Source organism: Squalius cephalus (assembly GCF_949319135.1).
Source record: "Squalius cephalus genome assembly, chromosome: 15".
Lineage (NCBI taxonomy): Eukaryota > Metazoa > Chordata > Actinopteri > Cypriniformes > Leuciscidae > Squalius > Squalius cephalus.
This window is the reverse complement of record NC_137136.1, coordinates 10,815,711-10,836,202: the sequence shown is the minus strand read 5'-3', so window position 1 is coordinate 10,836,202 and position 20,492 is coordinate 10,815,711. Positions and strand designations below refer to the sequence as shown.

Sequence of the window (20,492 nt, the reverse complement as noted above, 5' to 3'; positions counted from 1 at the left end):
TCAACAGCAACAGAGTTAAAATAGTAAATAACTGGGAAAAGATTGTTTTTTATTCTTTTTTTATTTCATACGAACAGGCAATTCCACTGTGTGTTTGAGGTGAATATTAATGCTGCAGGTTGGCACAAGTTGGAACATTTTGAGCATTACAGCAAATTTGTCAGAACGTACAATGTATTAATGAATATTGCAAGAATTCACACAATCTTAACTGCAATAATATAACACAATTTGCTTTGTTTACCAAGTAAACAGCATTGGTCATCTTTTGTATTTCCAAAAAACATTCTCCTGCCTCATATAATACTTATTGATTTGTAGTTTCATAATGAATTGGATGTGACTTCAGATATGATTGATTAATTAATTAATGTATGTTGATTTTTGCTGAATTTAAATGCTTTCAAAAATATAAAAGAATTTGAAACAGTAATGGCAGTCACTAGGTCTCTCCATTCCTGATACGAATTTCTCTGGTCATTCGACATGTTTCAAATATTCCACAGCAACAGGTCATCAAAGCATCATTGCATATTGTGCCCTGCAGGGGGGGAAACAAAAAACAAAAAAAAAAAACATATGTAATGGTTAACACATACAAGTGGACAGAAATAAATCCATGGATAAGAATTCTTATATAGGAAATCTGATCCTCAATCTTCAGCATACCTGTATTCCATAGGTTAGACGCATGTGCGTCCTCATTGCAGCCATTCCTCCAGGTACACATGAGAGACATACATTCTCACCATACTTGTGTGCTGTGTAACAGCTGAGGGCTATTGGACAGACACAGCCAAGAGCACCTAGACAATGAAAAGAAAAAAAAAAGCAGACAATTGCTCAAAGATCATGCATTTTAAGTTAACAATGCACCACTGATAAAAACAGTAAAGTGACTAACACAGAGTTCTCATTGGCTAAATATTAAACCACCTAAAATATACCAATAAAATCTTTAGTTTGAATATAATTTGGATGGTTTGCCGGCTGATCTCAGAACTTACAGACAAGTAGGTCACTGCAGCAAGAACAAAGACCGGTGCTCCACTCTCCAGTCTGCACATTTGTACCATAAGAGCCAGCACCAGGCTGAGTGACGACTGGGTTTGACATGTCAATCAAAACGAGCAGTCCAGCAAGGAAGCCGAGAAAATGGCTCGAGATGTTTTCTTCCTAGGTAATTTGTAAAAAGCATGACAAATTTAAATCCATCAATTCTTAGAATTTTTATTTTATTTTTATAATTACCACTTCCTAATTTATAATTAAACACCAGTTTAGAAAGTAAAATATTGACTTTATATCATTTTCCATTCCATTTTTGAGCTATTTGTGCTATTAAAAGGATAGTTCACCCCAAAATAAAAATTCTGTCATTATTTACTCGCCCTCATGTCATTCCAAATTTGTATGGTATTTCTTTTGTGTAACACGAGAAGATATTTATAAAAAATACTTATGCTCTTTCTTTTTTGTCAATACAACGAAATGCTATTTTGGACCCCATTGACTTTCACTGTATGGGCAAAAACAATTGAAACGCTTCTCAAAATATCTTATTTTGTGTTCCACTGAAAAGTCATAAAGGATGGTTGAGGGTTAGTAAATGATATAAGTCTTATAGATTTGGAGATGAGGGTGAACGATAATTTAACACGGTTTTACAGGATAGAATATTTTACATTCAAACACACTCTTTGATACGCAAGAAATGACTATAGAAAACAAATAAATCTGGACCAGCTCTTATTACACTTCTAAATTTTTACTGAGAAATTTTTTTTCTCATCTATATCCCACCAATATTAAACAAATAAAATGAAATAATTGATCTGATTAAAAGGTGATAGAAGAAATAAATATCTTTGAGTTTAAGGCTATACAATTATTTTTAATTTTAAATCGATAAAAAAGTTCTATAATATAAAGTAAGTTGTAGAGTTCAAAAAAGTACCTCGTGTTCTTCTGAGCCTCTTGATCAGCTTGCAGCTGAAAAGGAAGTTGTGACACACACCAACACACCACGCTTGCTACTCTCGTATGCATCGTTTCCGATTCACGCATATAAGCTTTACACAGAGCAGATCAAGGGGAGGTCTAAGTTGTAATAGGAAATGTGACCAACAACAATTCTTTACAATCAATGGATCATCTCACACGAGTAAAGCATTGATAGTTTGACCTCAGATCATGCACCTGATTGTCATGCATTTCTTGTAAAATTATAGAGTTCAGGGAACTGAGAGGAGCCAAACCATTTGCACTAGCCACACAACCACAATGCATCAGTCTTGCATATGACACACGTCTTCACCAGCTGCTGATCCAAAACTCCTGAATGTGCGAAACTAACATGTCATCAAAGGATTTCTATGAAGTTATTCTGATATAATCATCAGTACTTTGAGGAATGATAACCAAACAATACATTTTAAGATCTTTTATTTGGTGCAGCTATAATAGACTTCAGAGAAATTAGTATGTTTTATCATTGACAAATAAATGACAGCATACAGATAATTTGATGCAGATCATGTTTCTGATTGGTTTTTCTTTGAATGTCTCATGAATCAAAGGAGGGCATATCAGATTGTTCTTCTAAACTTGACAGCACACAGTTCATGGCTGGCTTTGTGGTTATTTGGAGGATGTTAGCACCTTTTCTTTAGCCTCCGTTGCTTTTTGTTTCTCTCTCTGCTCTGCTTTTTGTTTCTGGACCGCTTTAAAGACCTGAGAGGAAGAAAACCACAGGTCAAACACAAACCCCGAACTCTACAAAGAACATTGGGACATTTTAGTAAGAGCTGAGAACTTACCTTATTGCAGAAGGCCTTTTTGGCAAGCCAACGTCGGGTGACCCGCCGATAGTATTCAGGAGGGAACGTGTACGTGATTCCGAGCTCTTGACACACCTTCGCAAAGGATTCATAACGGGTCCTTCTCAGAAACTTCAACTTTTTCTTCCTGCTGTCGATGGTCATGAGCATCCATCTTTTGTTGGCTTTATCCTAATGTAATATGACAAAAGAGGTTCTGATGCTGTTGTACACTAATTTGACTCATTTGCTGCATCCTAATTCGCCTACTTATACTATGCTTTAAAAGTATGTACTGTTTTTGTGAAGTACATGACCAAACATATCTTTTCACAATGTTGTTGCAGATGAAATATAATTTGGATAACATTAAATAAATACCTTTTCATTAGGTTAGATACTGATTATTAATCCCCTTTATCTAAAGCTCTCTACTTAAAGGGATACTCCACTTTTTTTGGAAATAGGCTCATTTTACAACTCCCCCAGAGTTAAACTGTTGAGTTTTACCGTTTTCGAATCCATTCAGCCGATCTCCGGTTCTGGCGGTATCACTTTTAGCATAGCTTAGCATAGATCATTGAATCGGACAAGACCAGTAGCATCTCTCTCAAAAAAATGACCAAAGAGTTTCGATATTTTTCCTATTTAAAACTTGACTCTTCTGTAGTTACATCGTGTACTAAGACCGACGGAAAATGTAAAGTTGCGATTTTCTAGGCTGATATGGCTAGGAACTATACTCTCATTCCTGCGTAATAATCAAGAAACTTTGCTGCCGTACCATGAGTCCAGCAGGCGTAATGATATGACGCAACGCCTGAAAATAGGTCTAATAGGTTAGACAAACTTAGTCCCGGTCACGTTGGAAGTTACCGAGCTGGGGACTATTTTCAGGCGCTGCGTCATATCATTACGCCTGCTGGACTCATGGTACGGCAGCAAAGTTTCTTGATTATTACGCAGGAATGAGAGTATAGTTCCTAGCCATATCAGCCTAGAAAATAGCAACTTTACATTTTCCGTCGGTCTTAGTACACGATGTAACTACAGAAGAGTCAATTTTTAAATAGGAAAAATATCGAAACTCTTTGGTCATTTTTTTGAGAGAGACACTAATGGTCTTGTCCGATTCAATGATCTATGCTAAGCTATGCTAAAAGTGGGACCACCAGACCCGGAGTTCGGCTGAATGGATTTGAAAACGGTAAAACTCAACTGTTTAACTCTGGGGGAGTTGTAAAATGAGCCTATTTCCAAAAAAAGTGGAGTATCCCTTTAACTTCTTGCAAATCCACCATGTTTGTAGTTTTAAGCACTTTTTATTTGTGTTTGTAGTTCTAATTGAATCCTAGTCCATTATTAGCCATTAGAGTGTGCAAGGATCTGCACTTCAGATTCGAACCGGAATTAGAAGACCATCCTGGTATCTTCGGGAATACTCATTTCAACACACTACGATTTGGGACAAACTAATTCTAATTTCGAATACTATTTAGGATGGATAGTATGCGAATTGGGATGCATCAATTGTTTCAACATTTTCTTAAAGGCATAGTTCACCCATGCCAATTCTGTCATTAATTACTCACCCTCATGTTGTTCCAAACCAATAACTAAGACTTTCGTTCATCTTTGGAGCTCAAATAAAGATATTTTTAATATTCTCTTATTTTTTGTCCATCCATTGAAAGTCCACACAACCAAAACTTTCATGAATCAAACAGTTTAATGCAAGTCTTCTGAATGCTTGAAGACACGATCGCTTCTAATAATGAACAGATTTTAATTTAAGTTTTGGTTGTGTGGACTTTCAATGGATGGACAAATATGATGAGAATATATTAAAAATATGTTCATTTTTGCTTTGAAGATGAGCAAAAGTATTATGGGTTTGGGACAACATGAAGGTGAGTAAATGATGAGAGAACTTTCATTTTTGGGTGAACGAACACTTTAAATAACAGAACTAGGTACAGAAAACTATGCTTAATGATATAAATGTGTTTAAAATGATTCATATAAACTAGCATATACAATAATTCATACATATATACATATCATCAAATCAATTGACATCAGCCAAAAATTATTCTAGAGTTTCTTCCACAACTAACTTCCTTATTTCAGGCTTATTTGCAATAACGTTTAACCACCCAGTAAAAAGTTGATTTTTGGCAGAGGTATGAAGTAATTTCCTCTCAAATCCACAGTTAAACCACAGGGGCAGTTCACCACTTTAAGCATGAACATTTTCACTAAAAATAGACAACCAGAAAGAGTCCAAATCATTTTTATCTTTATTAAAAAGAAAACAAAAACAAAAACAAACAAAAAAAAATTTCCCAACAAAAGTTGTGCAGCTTAATCATTTTGTGAAAACTGTGAAACCCTTTTTTTAAGGATTCTTTGATGAATAAAAGATTCAAAAGCATTTATTTGAAATATATATATTTTTGGAACAATATAAGTATTTAATGTAACTTTTGATCAATTTATTGTATCCTTGCTAAATAAATGTATTCATTTCTTTCAAAATAAAATCATACTCATCCCAATCTTTTAAACGGTAGTATATATGCTTTGATTACTACTGAACACATGAGCATATGCACAGGATTTCCTGTTTCTCTGTGGGTGTTAATCAAGTGGAGTGGGAACAAATGTTCTAACACCTTTACTGAAGGCCGAAAAAAGTCACGCTACTGAAGCATTTTGTTTACCTTGGGGTGTTTGTGCAAGTGCTCCTGGAAGTTGCGAATACGCGCTGTCATAATCGCCACTATAACGCAAACAAGGACATTTCACATGATTGAGTCATGTTCTGAGATTCCAGTTTGGTTAAAGCAGTGGTTTGTCAAATGTTTTAAGAAAGAAAAAAGAGAACTTGCCCTTGACTTCTGTTGAGCTGCGGTCATTCTCATCCCTCTGAACCTTGGCAATGAGCTGTTCCTCTTTCAAACGCAGTTTTTCACTCTAAAAAAAGAAATATATATTTTGAGACACAGATATTCGAGTTAAAATTTGATTTAACACCCTTTTATAGTTCCTTGTAGTCCCACTCCCTAATATTTTGAAATATGAAAATATTCAATACAGAACTAAAAGGAAATAAAAACCCGTACATGATTTGCAAACTCCAGCGTAAGCAGTTTCTTCACCACATCGTCAACCCTGCAAAGATATGACATAACACTGCAACCGTTTTGCATTCAAGCACATAAAGGAAGTCTGAAGTAATCATGTACTTTTTATACATGCAATCATATACAAGGTATAATATAATCAGTGTTTATACAATAATGAGCGGATTAATGCAACAATGGAGAGTACAAAAACAAAACCATACGATTGTGCAAGTGGGACAGATGCATATTCATGCTTCAGCATGGATGGATGCAGGTCTTGAAGCTGACTTGGGAATTCTGGGAAGAAAATAAAGCAAAGAGCCAATGAGTCCTATCAAAACTGATATCAAACTGGAAGGTTATCAAAGTGACTTGCATAATTTAAAATTCAAGGCCCGTCAGTATTAAGGTCCATTCACACTAAGAACGATAACTATATTATTGTCCATACCACCAACGCACAATATCTTTCTGTTTATTATAGGCATGCACTGCAGTTTTGCCGTAAATGTTCGAGCTCTTAAAGGAGAACTCCGGCCAATTTTAACATTGAGATTGTAAATTTGGAGTGCTGTCAGTACAGAGAACAACGACAAAAATCGGTGTTGCCTAGTGCCTACTTATCCTCTTTTTAAAATTTGCACCCTGTTGACTTAAATGGGGCAAGTTTTAAACCTGCTTTTAGCCTCTTAACATCCTTGATGTGTCCTTACAAGCGTCCAGCCATGTTGAGTGATTCCTTCAGAGTGAACACGGTGAATCTGACTGCAGTAGATGTGAAAGATATGAATAAAAGTGATGTTAATTCAGCCAGCGCACATACCTGTATTTACTTCCAGTTTTCGGTCGAAGTCCACAGTAGTCGATTGTCGAGTTCACGCGCAAAGGTTTAGTTACCTATGATCACGCGCGTGAACTCGACAATCGACTACTGCAGTCAGATTCACCGTGTTCACTCTGAAGGAATCACTCACATGGCTGGACGCTTGTAATGACACATCAAGGATGTTAAGAGGCTAAAAGCAGGTTTAAAACTTGCCCCATTGAAGTCAACAGGGTGCAAATTTTAAAAAGAGGATAACACGGTGTAGGCAACACTGATTTTTGTCATTGTTCTCTATACTGACAGCACTCCAAATTTACAAAAAAATGAGCTCAATGTTAAAATTGACCGGAGTTCTCCTTTAAAGCAGGATGGATTCTGATATTAGCAGTGTGTTTTTGTTGTTCATCAGCTCAAAAAAATTCTTCTGAAAGTGATTCCAACAATATTGTTCCTCTTTGCTGTTCTCATTACAATTGAGTTGTGGACTCTGCTATTTTTTTTATATTTAGAATTTTTTTTTGAACGATATCTTTATTGCTCACGTCATAGTTATCGTCCTTGGTGTGACTGGGCCTTTACACTTGGGGGCAGATTTACTAAACGACAAATGAATGTGGAGCCACAATCTAATAAAAGTGTCAATGGTAGAGGAAAGTTCTGCAAGTGATCTACTGGTCATGTCATGTGCAAAATCGGTTAAGACATGCTTTTGGGCATGAAATAATGGCGCAAATACCACTAAATTGACAAAGTAAATATAGTTGCATGATTCACTTAAATACTCTCCTACAATTGCATATGAAATAAGGTCAGGCGCAAAAACAACTGTGACCACGTCTTTTCAACGCTCATTTCTCACTGCATGTCTTTAGTAAGAGGGTTTGCACTGTCGCAAGCTGTTAGTAAATCTGGCTTTTGGTGTGTAGTGGCACAACTGTTTTCTCTTACCTTGTTTCTTTCTAGAGGGCCGAGCATACTGCCTCACTGGTTGGTTTGGAAGGGTTTCATCACCTGAAACAAACCGTAAAGTCATATATATTGCCCAAGTCAATTTAAAATTGCTTACTAAAAAATAATAATAATGCACAAATGCAGAAACTACAGATTTCTTTAAAAAAAAAACACATGAACCATGTAGGAGAAGACTGTTTTCATTTGGTGTCTGTTTAATAGTCTACTTTAATAATTGTAATTATTCATGATGCAAACCCCTTTAGTTAGGAGACATTTAAAAGCATTTGTAAGTCACAAAGCTTTTTACTCTCCTCTGAAGCTCAAGAAAGACTATTTGAGACACGTCAATGGTGATAAAGTGTCACCAAGGGTGGGGGTGATTTGGTTGGCCACATCCTTCCCGCACACCCACTCAAGGAAAAGACACGTCTGTGAGACTGTCATGAAAAAGAGTTGTCATCACAGCCAGGTAACTTGAGACAAATTTGTAGTGTTTTTACACCTTTTACTTTGAGCTGTTGCATAGTCATATCATTAAACTTTAGAATGTCAAACACTGGATACTGGGGACAGAAGTTTACATTTAATTAATATGTTAAGCAAATAAATTTGAGGTTAAACTGAAAAATGGTTTCAAAAATAAAAAATTCTGTCATCATTTATTTACTCACCCTTATGTTGTTAAAACCTGGATGACTTTCTTCTGTGGAACACAAATGAAGATATTTTGTAGAATGTTGGTAACTAAACTGTTTTGGTTACCATTGAAGAAAAGTCATACAGGTTTGGAACAACATGAGGGTGAGTAAATAAAAGAATCTTCATTTTTTTGGGTGGTGGGAGGAGTTAGGTGAACCATCCCATTACGTATCGTACTGGTTATCTGAAGGAAATGTGCGAAATATGGCTAAACCAGTGACCTAGTTATCTCTGATGGGTAAGTGTACCCATTAAGCCCATGTACCCTTTAAGCCCACTTTCAACTCTGAAGTCAAATTAAAAAAAAGAGAAAATAATATTTTATGCTGCTCATTATTTTAACCAATCCAGTGATTTGTTACTTCCCTGGCATTTTTTATTGCATACCAATCACATTTGGCAATGTTCAGTTAGCCCCACCCATGTGCATGCTGTCTCAGGGGACCTCACACAAAGTCACCCCAAAACTTTGGTGTTTCAGGACCCTTCAGAAATCAACACATTTCTGCAATTTTCAGCTATTTCTTTGGTAACTAAATTGATATGTCAAATAAGAGATAAATGTATTGTTTTTTGTGTATGAACAAATAGTACTTTATCATTTTATATAATTTTCCTTTAAATGGAAAGATGAGTTTTATTAGCTTGCGTTCAAAGCTAATCTCTAGGTCAAACCATTAGCCTTGCAGAAAGCCTAGACTGCCAGAGAATTAAGCATGTGAACTGCAAACAATGAATGTTTTGTGATTCATTTTACATTCATTTACAAATATGTACATCATAAATTGTTTTGTAGAGAACATTATTTTCATAAAGTAACTTTTTTTTTAAGATGGGCTTAAATGGTACAGTGCCACAAAATGCATGCAAACTATAGCCAACACAAGCTAACCTTGAATGAAAAGTTCATTTCTCAATGTGGGCACAATGAAAATTACTATGATACTTAGTCCACAGTGTATTTAAGCTCTATGCATGTATTTGTAAACATATCTTACATTTTTAAAAGAAAAACATTGTCTTTCTTCACCATTACTCACTGTGGAACCATTTAAGCCCACCTTATGTGTTTCAATGAGGAATCCCTCTAATTGCAAACTTTGATCAATTTTCTGAAAGTGTTTAATGATAACATTTCTTTGTGTGTGTAACGAGTGTGCTTTTACCTTACTAAACTTAACTTACTTACTACCTTTATTTACAACTATATTTAGATAGGCCTACAAATTACACACATTCATTCAAATGAGATAGAGCCCATTTTGTCCTAAAGTCCGTTATGTATAACCGGCATATTTCGGGAGCCAAGCCGAGTTAAGGCTTGAGATTCTGGGCATGGAGAGGTCCCAGAGGGACCCTACATTCCCCACAGTCCTGAGCCCGTTACCGTCCGGCTCCGAGATACCACCACTTCCTGTCCAGCTTTGACTCGGGACCCAAGCTGAGTTGGGGCTCTGGACTCCGGGCATGGAGAGGTCACCCAGTGGGCCCCCTATGCCGGGAGTATTGAGCCCTAACTCGGCTTTCTTCCCGAGATATGGTCACTTCCTGTGGAACTTTGATCGGGCATAACTCCAGAGTCAAGCCGACCTAAGGCTGCATACTCCTGGTGTGGGGGGCCCACTAGGAGACCCCCCGAAACCCCAGAGTCTGGAGCCCCAACTCGGCTTCCTTCCCGATATACACTCGGTTAAACTTCCACATTTGACCAGGTATAACTCGGGAGCCAAGCTGACTTAAGGCTCCAGACTCCCGGTGTGGGGGGCCCAATAGGAGGCCCCCCTATGCCCAGAGTATGGAGCCCCAACTCGGCTTGGCTCCCGAGATACACCCGGTCAAACTTCTGGCTTGACTCCAGCTACAACTCCAGTCAAGCCAACTTAAGGCTCCAGACCACCGGCCACAAACACCGACCCATCCCACCCAGGGCTCTAATCAAATAGCAAAAGGATTTTTTTAATTCTTCTTTAATTCTTTTTTATTCTTTTAATTAGTTACTGAATAAATATATTGATGTTTTACTTCTTTAAAAACAATTAATTTTTAGATTTTGTGAATCATTGATAATGTGGGCTTACTTGGAACACATGCGGGCTTAAATGGTGCAAAAGTAATTAAGCCCATGCCAGACTTCTGACTTTATTCTTAAATTATCTTAATTTTATATTCTAAAATGTACATCAACTAATTAATACATTTTCAAATGAGAGATTAATCTAGCATTTTAACAAATGATTTTTCTTATATGCTGTCAATATCTATGAAAAAAACCTAGACTTAGAGTTTGGTGGCCTTAATAGGTACACCTACCCCTACTTAGAAAAAGACTTCCAGAAAACTGGTCAGCATTTTGCTGATGCTTAAGACATCTGCTGTTGTATTACTATGCAAGTGAGCATTTAAGAAAATCGCAAATACATTTATACATCGTTTTTTTCTTTTTAAACCTATACACCCACTCTTTCATAGTTCACAAGCCTTGCGGGAACTAGTAGTTCAACTCTTTTCCCCCACACATTATTTTTTACCCCAAGAACAAGAAAACATGAGCAAGAACTGAGCTGCAAGTAAAAACGTAAGGGTGGCAACTTGTCTCATAAAGCTCAGGTCGGAAGGTTGCCATTTTGACAGCAACAAAAAATGGGCCATGAACAACTTACCACCACATTCTGACTGAGGGACTCTCCCTGTACTACAAGCTGATTTGATAAAAGCATCTGATCAATAACTTACAATAACCGTTCAAAAGTTTTGGGTCGTTAAGATTTTACTCATGTAAGAAGCCTCTTATGCTCAATGCTGCATTTATTTGATCAAAAATACAGCAGAAAAAGTAATATTGTAAAATATTATTACAGTTTTAAATTACTTTTTATTTTAATATATTTTAAAATGTAATTTATTCCTGTGATCAAAGCTGAATTTTCAGCATCATTACTCCGGTCTTCAGTGTCACATGATCCTTCAGAAATCATTCTAATATCCTGATTTGGTGCTCAAGAAACCTTTTGTATTATCAGAGGAATAGAAAGTTCAAATGATCAGCATTTTATTTTTTTAATTATGTAGAAATTATTTTTAAAATTGTGTAAGAGTATCAGGGTGGTGTGTCTCATTAGTTAAATATTTAAATCTGTAACATGACGTAGGTTTAAATCACAGGAGGAGAAGAAAAATTTATGAATCACTCCTTACCCCCCTTTACTCCAGAGGGATTTTCCCTGTACTAAGCGTACTGTCAGTCACTTTGAACAAGAAAGCATCAGCAAAAGGACAATTAATAGTAACAACCTACAATGGATACATAGATCATGATCTATAATATGGCTACTTCATAAGCCGTCTGGCATCCTACACAATACATGCTGCCTTAAAGGATGTACAGTAAAGTGTACAGTATGTAATCTTTTTGAGACAACTACCAGTACCTAGAAGTCAGCAAATAACAAGTACTAGCACATAACCATGGTCGTAACGGTATGAGATTTATATGGTATGATAATATCAGTTTCACAGTATTAAACAATACATTTATTATTATTATCATCATGTTAAAATGACTCTTAAATTAATGAATACAGTTTTTTTTAGTTGAACAAACGCATTATTAGAACAAACTTGAAACCATTTGTTTTGTTTTTTCGAATTTCAATAAACAAAAAGAATGTTTAATCAAGAATGTATTTTTTTTATTAATAGTAATATTAAACATTTAAGAATAATAAAATGTATTTCATTATTAAGTCCAATGAAATGTATTTTATTCAGAAATTCTGTTCAGAATCTATAAAAATGAATACAAATATATTATCAAAAATGATGGTATTGAAAGCATAAATCAAAAAAATTAATCAATGTTTTAAAATGTAAACAAATGAAAATGTAATAAATGTTATCCTTTTTTTGGCAAAGTGCTGCATAACAGAGGTTTACTAAATTAAAACATGGACGAAAAATATTCCTTAAATAATAATGTTTAATTATTATGTAATTAAACATTATTATTGTAAATAATTACTATTAATAATATTATTGTTGTTCTAATTTTTAAAAAGTACATTTGTACTATTGTACAATAGTAATACAGTTGTAATCGAAATTATTCAGCTCCCATTGCAAACCCATTGCAGACTTTCAGGTGTTTGCAATTAACAAATTAAACAAAAATAATTAAAATAGCTCAACACAACAAATGTTTCAAGTGGTTTCCCCAAATTCAATTGAAAATGCAACTTTTAATAACTTCTGCAGTCTCAAAATTATTCATGGCAATTTTGTAATGAGTAGAACACCCTTTAGCTGTTGTGACCTGCTGCAAACGAGATGTATAACCAGACACCAGCTTCTGGCAGCGTTTCAAAGGAATCTTAGCCCATTCCATGAGCAATGGCATCCCGTTCAGTAATATTCTTGGATTTGCGTGCTGAAACTAGGGGTGTGCGATATTGACAAAAAATTATCTCTCTATATTTTCTGGGATTTTCTCAATTGCGATTATTAGATGCTATTTTGCTGAGTGTGTTTATTGTGTTGGTACTTTGGCAGGTTTAGGACTGTCGTGTACAGCCGACTCCTAAAATTGTTTGATATTCTTCATACTCTGTGTGGTGGTCAGTTCACAGCAGTGATAGAAATTATTTTTTCCAATGTTTCAATTGATTTTTACCTAATATGGGCATTTTTACCTTTATAACGCCATTTTAAACCTAATTGCATGCATCATCTTTTGTGTCAATTTCATAAATTTAATCAAATTCAATTATAAAAATAAGACACAATAGGGCTGTTACCAATCAAATGAAATCAGTATCAACAAAATTCCTCTTTGCAATATTGAATATTGATATTTTAAATTATTTAAAATAAGAAAATATACTTTAAATGTGAAATTGAAACCTCCAGTAGGTGGCAGCAAGTCACTGTTAATGAACGAATCATTGAGATTCAAACGACTCATTAAAACAGCTAATTCATTCAAGTAAAGAGGCATTTGACTATCTTAATCTATCCTAGTCAACTGATTCATTCAAAAGCTGATTCACTCAGTAAGGAAACACCAGTGTGTGGCTTTGTTTTGAACAATTTTCATTGGAAATAGTGCAAAAACATATGAACTTCTTGTTTATTAAACTTGTATAAAATCAATATCACATTTGTTATCATGCTGATATTTGGAGAAAAACTGAAGTCTTGTGATATTTATTACTAAATTATTTAAATAAAGACTAAATCACGCAGTGAAAGTGTGCACTCTAAATGTGCACCCGCACTAGTCTAATCTACAAGATTATATCACATAGAGTATGCATGCACTTTCTGGGCGTCTGTGAGGGATATGCTACACTCGATAATGTCAAATAGCATATTGTTAAAACAACAATTACGATATTATCGCACACCCCTAGCTGAAACAGATTTTCTATACTGTGCAGCTGAAACCTCAGTGCTGAGGGTTTTTCTGAACCTGTCTTCTCGGAAATCTGGTTGGAGCCATTGATAGCTTCCTTTTTCTGCCCCATCTAGGTAGTGTGACAACTGTTCCTTTAACTTTTAACTTGAAAACTATGCTTCCAATGGTGTCTCTAGGAACATTTAGTGCCTTTGCAATCTTTTTGTATCCTGTTCCTTGTTTGTGAAGGGCGACGGTACCTTCTCTTAACTTTTTGGACCATTCTTTTGACTTAGCCGTATTTCTAACATGCAGTCAAACGTGACACTCAACAAACCTAGCCAGTTCAGATATTTCATGTGTTCTAGCTCAAGCACACCTGGTGCAACTAATGATGCCCTTGATTAGTTGCATCAGGTGTGCTTGAGACAACACCTGTTATGCAGATTTGTGCTGTTGTGAGGGATTCTATTCAGAGGGTTAAATAATTTTGAGACTGCAGAAGTCATTAAAAGTGGCAGTTTTAGGTGACTTTGGAGAAACCACTGGAAACATTTGTTGCGTTGAGCTTTTTCCCAATTACTTTTGTTTGAATTGTTCATTGTAAACAGCTGAAAGTCTCAAAACCTTTGCTAATAAACCTGATTTGTAATGGGGGTTGAATAATTTTGATTACAATTGTATATTTCTGTCATAATTACTTCAAGTTAAGACACACTTTTATTTTAACCAGTTGCAGTAAAGACCTTTGAGTCTCGGAGTGAATCGTACATGTTTACAGGTATACCGCTACAACCCACTAAACTAAAACGACACTCCAATAAGTACACTAATAAGAGTAGTGATTTACTAACAATAATATGGATGACTCAATATTACATGCAATACAAGTAATAGTAGTGCTTTTTTTAAGAAAAGAGAAACAGTTGTTTTAGTAGCAGATTGTGATAATATTATTATTATATTAATGTGGGGGAGAATGCAAACCATAACTCAGAAAACAAATTTACACCAGCCCCCCTAAGTCTGCAACATCAAATTAGACCCACAACCATTTATTTTCACACATTGCTGGGCATGATGACAATTCACACTTAGTCATGTCGGTACTCACACGCACATACTTGACAACCATCTTTTGCTCTTTTTCTCACCTCACTCTCTTTGTCTTAGTCACTATTTTATTGTATTTACCCTCTGGTGGTCTTCAGTCATTTCAGATTTTTTTTTTTTTTTTTTAGAAATTTTAAAATATATTTCACTTCATTGAGTGCTATGAGGCCTAAGATCCTGCGACCGGGCTCTGCTGGTAGTCCCTCACTTTATATCCCTCACTTTCGCATTAGCGGTGGCAGGGCCACGACTCTGGAACACCCTGCCTCTAGAGATTAGAACGGCCCCTTATCTGTCTGCTTTCAAGTCTCTTTTAAAAACCTACCTGTTTTCTTATATTGATTTTTTTTCTTTTTTTCGGTTGGTTTTACTAATTTATATTTGAGTCTGATACTGTTTTGCTAATTCTGTTATGGTTCCTCTTAGCTTTGTCACTCTTAATTTTTATTTTTTGTTATGCATGTTATATATTTTAATCTTGTTGTTCTGTAACTCACTTTGGTCAGCCTAGTGGCTGTTGTAAATGTGCTATATAAACAAAATTGAACTTGAACTTATGACACTTGGTGACTTTTGTGACACTTGCTATGTGAACACAGTCAACAAACAGACCAAAAATGGACTTGATTTGAAAAGGCTGTATGGTTATAAACAAATAGTCACACTTCTGTTCTTCACAGTCAAAATGGTCCCTCATAAGAAATGAATAGTGAATACGAAACTACATAGAAAATTTCTAAGCCGTCTTTGACAATGTCTTAATGTCTTTATCCAAATGGAAAACCTAATAAGGGTAGGTAATTATGTCTAAAAACACTGTCAGGAACTAGGGAATGCACAACCCTGTCTATATACAGCAAGCCAAAACATATTGACCAGTCACAGATAAAGCAAATATCATTGATCATCTCGTGACAAGGCCACATATTAAGGTCCGGGTAGATTTATAGCAAACAATCAGTTCTCGTAATCAACATGTTGGATGCAGGAGAAATGGGAAGGAATAAAGTACAGAGTGACTTTGACAAGGGCCAAATTGTTATGGCAAAGCGACTGAGTCAGAGTATCTCTGAAACGGCAAGGCTTGTGGGTTGCTCCCAGTCAGCAGTGAAGAGAATTTAACAACAGTGGTCCCAGGAGGGACAAACCGGCGACATATCTTCCCAAGGCTCATTGAGGCACAAGGCAAGGGCAACGAAGGCTACCCCGTTTGAGCCAACAGAAGGTGGCACAAGTTTAATGACTGTTATAGGAGAAATGTGTCACAACACATGTTGCGTATGGGGATGCTTAGCCGCAGACCAATCAGAGTGCCTATGACCCGTCCTCTGTTGAAAGCGCCAACAATAGGCAAACGAGTGACGGAACTGGACCTTGGTGAAGTGGAAGACGGTTGCCTGGTTGCCTTTTACATCACGTGGTAAATTAATATTTAAAAAAAAAATACATTGAACTTAAAATATAGTAGCCTATATTCATTTGATTAAAAAAGAAAAGAAAAGAAAACATTACTGTTATAGTCTTCTGTCTTTTTTGACTGCTGATGACCACCAGCGTGACCCTCAAGAGATGGCTTTATTTATTTATTTATAAATAGTGATAGCCTATATCACTAGCCTCATAAACGGTATATAAAAAGTGATTATATGAGTTAGTAAAGTAAAAATAGCCTTTTCCAAAAAACAAGGCTTGCTATTTGCAACGATGAATGAAGCAAACTGAAATTAGATAGGTATTATAAGATACAGATCTAAAGCTTAAAAGTTATGAAGGACTAAAAATGACAGAACGAAAAATAAATAAATAAATAAATAAAAGTAGAAATAAATAAATAAATGCAGAAATAATAGTGAAAATAAATACATTTTGGTAATATAAATGGCTATTTCTGTATTTTTACATGTATTTATTTATTTATTTATTTATGCATTTCTATATGTATTTATTTATGTATTTCTACATTTATTTATATATTTATGTATTTATATATTTATTTATTTATTTATATATGTATTTATCTCTACATTTATTTATTTCTACATTTATTTATTTCTGTATTTCCACATTTCTACATTTATTTATTTCTGTATTTCCACATTTCTACATTTATTTATTTCTGTATTTCTACATTTCTACATTTATTTTTTCCTGATATACATCATCTCGATGTCACCAAAAGGGCCTTAAATATGCATTGGAGGGTTATATTAATCATTTTATTGTTGAGAAGGTCGATGAAAAGCTTCAGCTCCAGACAAAGGTTTACAGTTCACAGTGTAAACGTTATAGTTTGATGCTATTTCGCTTCAAACGCTCGCTTTATACGCGTCCTATTCGCTTTGGAATCAAAATGTTCAAGCGTCGAACTAGACGCGATACGCGCGAATTTGACGCTCTATTCACGTTTGGTGTGAGCGCAGAATAATGAACAGGCTGCGATGTCAAGATTGCAATGCTGGAGTGTGTGTGTGTGTGTGTGTGTGTGTGTGTGTGTGTCAGTGTGTGTGTGTGTGTGTCAGAGAGCGGGCGCGATCGAACAGTGGAAACATAAAAACATACTCCATTTTGTTCATACAAGACATAATTAAAACTGCAAAGTGTTTAGCCTACTTTCATTTGTGTAAAACACAACATTGTGCTTTTGTCAAACTGTAAACTCTTGTCAAACTGTAACCTACAACTATCACCCAACCAAAAATCACACACACACACGCTGTTTAAAAGCCAAAATGACAAGAAAAAAACATAAAAACGAATGAAAACTGACTAACTGCAATGCATTGCAATGGACGTGGAAGCATGCGTACTGTGATTGGCTCATCGCGTTTGGGGGCGTGGCTTAGCCATAGGTCAATTAGCATACACGCGCAGGGAAAAATAAATGTAGAAATGTGGAAATACAGAAATAAATAAATGTAGAAATGTGGAAATACAGAAATAAATAAATGTAGGAATAAATAAATTATTATTATTATTATTATTAACATATCTTTATTGCGAGGATTAACCCCTTGAGATGAAACATCTCGTTTTCGAGGGGGTCCTCCAGTACATCAAAGCAAAAAAGAACCAAAACAGCAGAGCAAATATCACGGTCAAAGACAGCACAACAAAACACAACAACACACACACACCAGCTCACAATGCTCAACCCCACCCCACCCCACCCAACACGAACCCCACAAGTAACATGACAAAAAAACAATCACATGATTAGCATTACACAAGGTCAAGGACTAAGAGGAACACAAATAACAATAATAAATAAATAAAAAATGAGGACATAAAAATGAGAAATAGTAAACACATGACCAATGAAGTCCAAGGTCAAACAAACAAAACTAGAAACAAAGACAAATGTTCATAAGATGTTCCCCGCGACCCCTTTGAAACGCTGTAAGTGAAGTTAAAGAACGGATAGAAAATGGAAGATTATTCCAATCATAAGGAGCCTTAAAACAAAATGCATATTTCCCTACCTGCCTTTTAACTCTAGGAACAACAAAAAAGATCTGATCATTGTGTCGCAGGCTGTATAGCGAATTATAAAGCACTAAGTGTTGCTTGAGATAAACTGGATAATTAAAGTAAAAACTTTTAAAAATAAACTGTAGCCAGTGATACTGTCGCCTGGCAGAAGGAGCAAACCAGGACAACTGTCTGTACAACATACAATGGTGTGTCCTAAAGGGACAGCGGAGAACAAAACGGCAAAGACTGTTGTAGACCACATCAATAGAATGCAAACAAGAAGCAGTAGTGTTCTGATAAATAATATCGGCATAGTCCAAAATTGGCAGAAGCAGCTTTAAGACTATTCTTTTCCTGACCAGAAAATTAAAACAGTTTACAGATTGATAAAGTATTTTAAGACGAGAATTGAGTTTGTTTGTCATTGCTTGTACATGAGTTTTAAAAGATAAATCAGTTTCCAGCCAAACACCAAGATATTTAAAGGTCTCAGTTGACTCTAAAGGAGAGGAGTCGAGAAAACAAAGTTTAAGGTTATTTTCACCTATATCCAAGGCTTTTCTGTGGAACAATAAAGAGTAGGACTTTGATTTATTAAGGAGAAGTTTATTAGCCAATAGCCACTGCTGTACAGAATTGAAATCGTGCTGTAAAGAAAGGTTTATCCCAGAGATGGTAGGTTTACTACAGTAAATGACTGTATCATCGGCATAAAGATGAATATTGCAGTCTGTACAGCAATAAATGTAGAAATAAATGCATATATAAATAAATAAATACATAAATATATAAATAAATGTATAAATACATAAATAAATACATATAGAAATGCATAAATAAATAAATAAATACATGTAAAAATACAGAAATAGCCACTTATATTACCAAAATGTATTTATTTTCACTATTATTTCTGCATTTATTTATTTATTTCTACTTTTATTTATTTATTTATGTATTTATTTTTCGTTCTGTCATTTTTAGTCGACTAAACATCAAGGTCATATGACAAAACGACGACGATGTGATGCCTTTTTAATAAGAAAATGCAGTGGTTGAGATTTTAGAGCCCCCTAGAGGATAATACTCGAACTGCATATATGCTGTCAATAAAACGTTACTAAACCAAAATGTGCAAAATTAAACATTACAACCATAGTAACTGAAACCCATATTGGCAAACATAAATAAAACTCCACCTCAAAGTGGCATCATGAAATGCTTAATAATGTGTCAAACTTAAAAAAAAAAAAAAAGAAGAAGAAGAAGATAAGTATTGATTACCAATTAATATCCAAATTACTGTAACAGTCTCTCAGGTGTTTATGAATGCATTTATGACAGCATGTTGAAGCAGTGCATTAGTCGTTGACTCGGAGCTCGGATGTCAAAAACATACTTACATTTAAAATTACGGGTTAACGTCCAGTTCGAAAAAGAGCTGCATGTAGACTGCCTGAAGGCAGGCACGGCAATACTGGCCTGCCTCGCGCCTGAAAATACACTCCATGTCTGTAAGCCCAACGCCGTAGTTCGAAAAACGTTTTTTAAAACCATTATGATTCCCGTATATAAATAAATCGCTTTAAGTTTGTATATGCTCTTGCAGAACGCATTTGCCCCTTCAGTTCAAGTAAGTCGCCATCTTTAAACAGACATTAGTAATCTGCGCAGAAAATCTAATGTAAATGCAAGCAATCGAGCGACGATTGAATCGATGTAGCCTTTGTTTCCTTCCTATGACATTGCATTGTGAACATCTGAGTTTATGTAGGCTAGATACGTTTTGTTTATGACATAAAAAAGAGAATAGAACACCGATTGTAGCCTACTGTTCTATCATTACTATTATTCATGTCATGAAGGCCAGGACACCCCACTTGTCCTTTCATAGATCATTCACAGAAGTTCAAATTTTTCAACCTTATGTTCTTTTGTAGCCTAATTTACTTTCTTGCTGTATATTGCCTCTTCAAATTTTATTTAAGAATTCTATTCTATTCTAATTTTAACTTTGTTCACGTTTCTGAAGATGATCGTTTGGATAGTAAATTTGTTTGTAATGTTTCTGAGGTCATTTGACCCTAAAGCAA

At 35.3% G+C, this 20,492-nt stretch overlaps 2 protein-coding genes across 3 annotated transcripts; both read right to left on the bottom strand.

The window, feature by feature from the left end:
- Nucleotides 1–66: 66 nt before the first annotated feature.
- LOC307171852 (cornifelin-like) lies at nucleotides 67–2,047 on the bottom strand. Of its 2 annotated transcripts, none has more exons than XM_079893761.1 (4): nucleotides 1,958–2,047; nucleotides 1,008–1,176; nucleotides 670–806; nucleotides 67–541 (listed from the first exon to the last, which is right to left on the bottom strand). In XM_079893761.1, exons 2-4 carry the CDS (start codon nucleotides 1,114–1,116, stop codon nucleotides 443–445), a joined length of 345 nt encoding a protein of 114 aa, XP_079749887.1. In that variant the 5' UTR covers nucleotides 1,117–1,176; nucleotides 1,958–2,047; the 3' UTR covers nucleotides 67–442. The 2 variants fall into 2 exon arrangements, with proteins under 2 accessions (XP_079749887.1, XP_079749888.1); XM_079893762.1 differs by having other exon boundaries at nucleotides 1,008–1,172; nucleotides 1,958–2,020.
- Nucleotides 2,048–2,428: 381 nt separating this feature from the next.
- mrps15 (mitochondrial ribosomal protein S15) lies at nucleotides 2,429–20,267 on the bottom strand. Its single transcript, XM_079893760.1, has 8 exons — nucleotides 19,803–20,267; nucleotides 7,722–7,784; nucleotides 6,169–6,244; nucleotides 5,945–5,993; nucleotides 5,711–5,795; nucleotides 5,543–5,601; nucleotides 2,820–3,011; nucleotides 2,429–2,733 (listed from the first exon to the last, which is right to left on the bottom strand). The coding sequence occupies exons 1-8, from the start codon at nucleotides 19,954–19,956 to the stop codon at nucleotides 2,641–2,643; spliced, it is 771 nt and encodes a 256-aa protein (XP_079749886.1). The 5' UTR covers nucleotides 19,957–20,267; the 3' UTR covers nucleotides 2,429–2,640.
- Nucleotides 20,268–20,492: the final 225 nt, after the last annotated feature.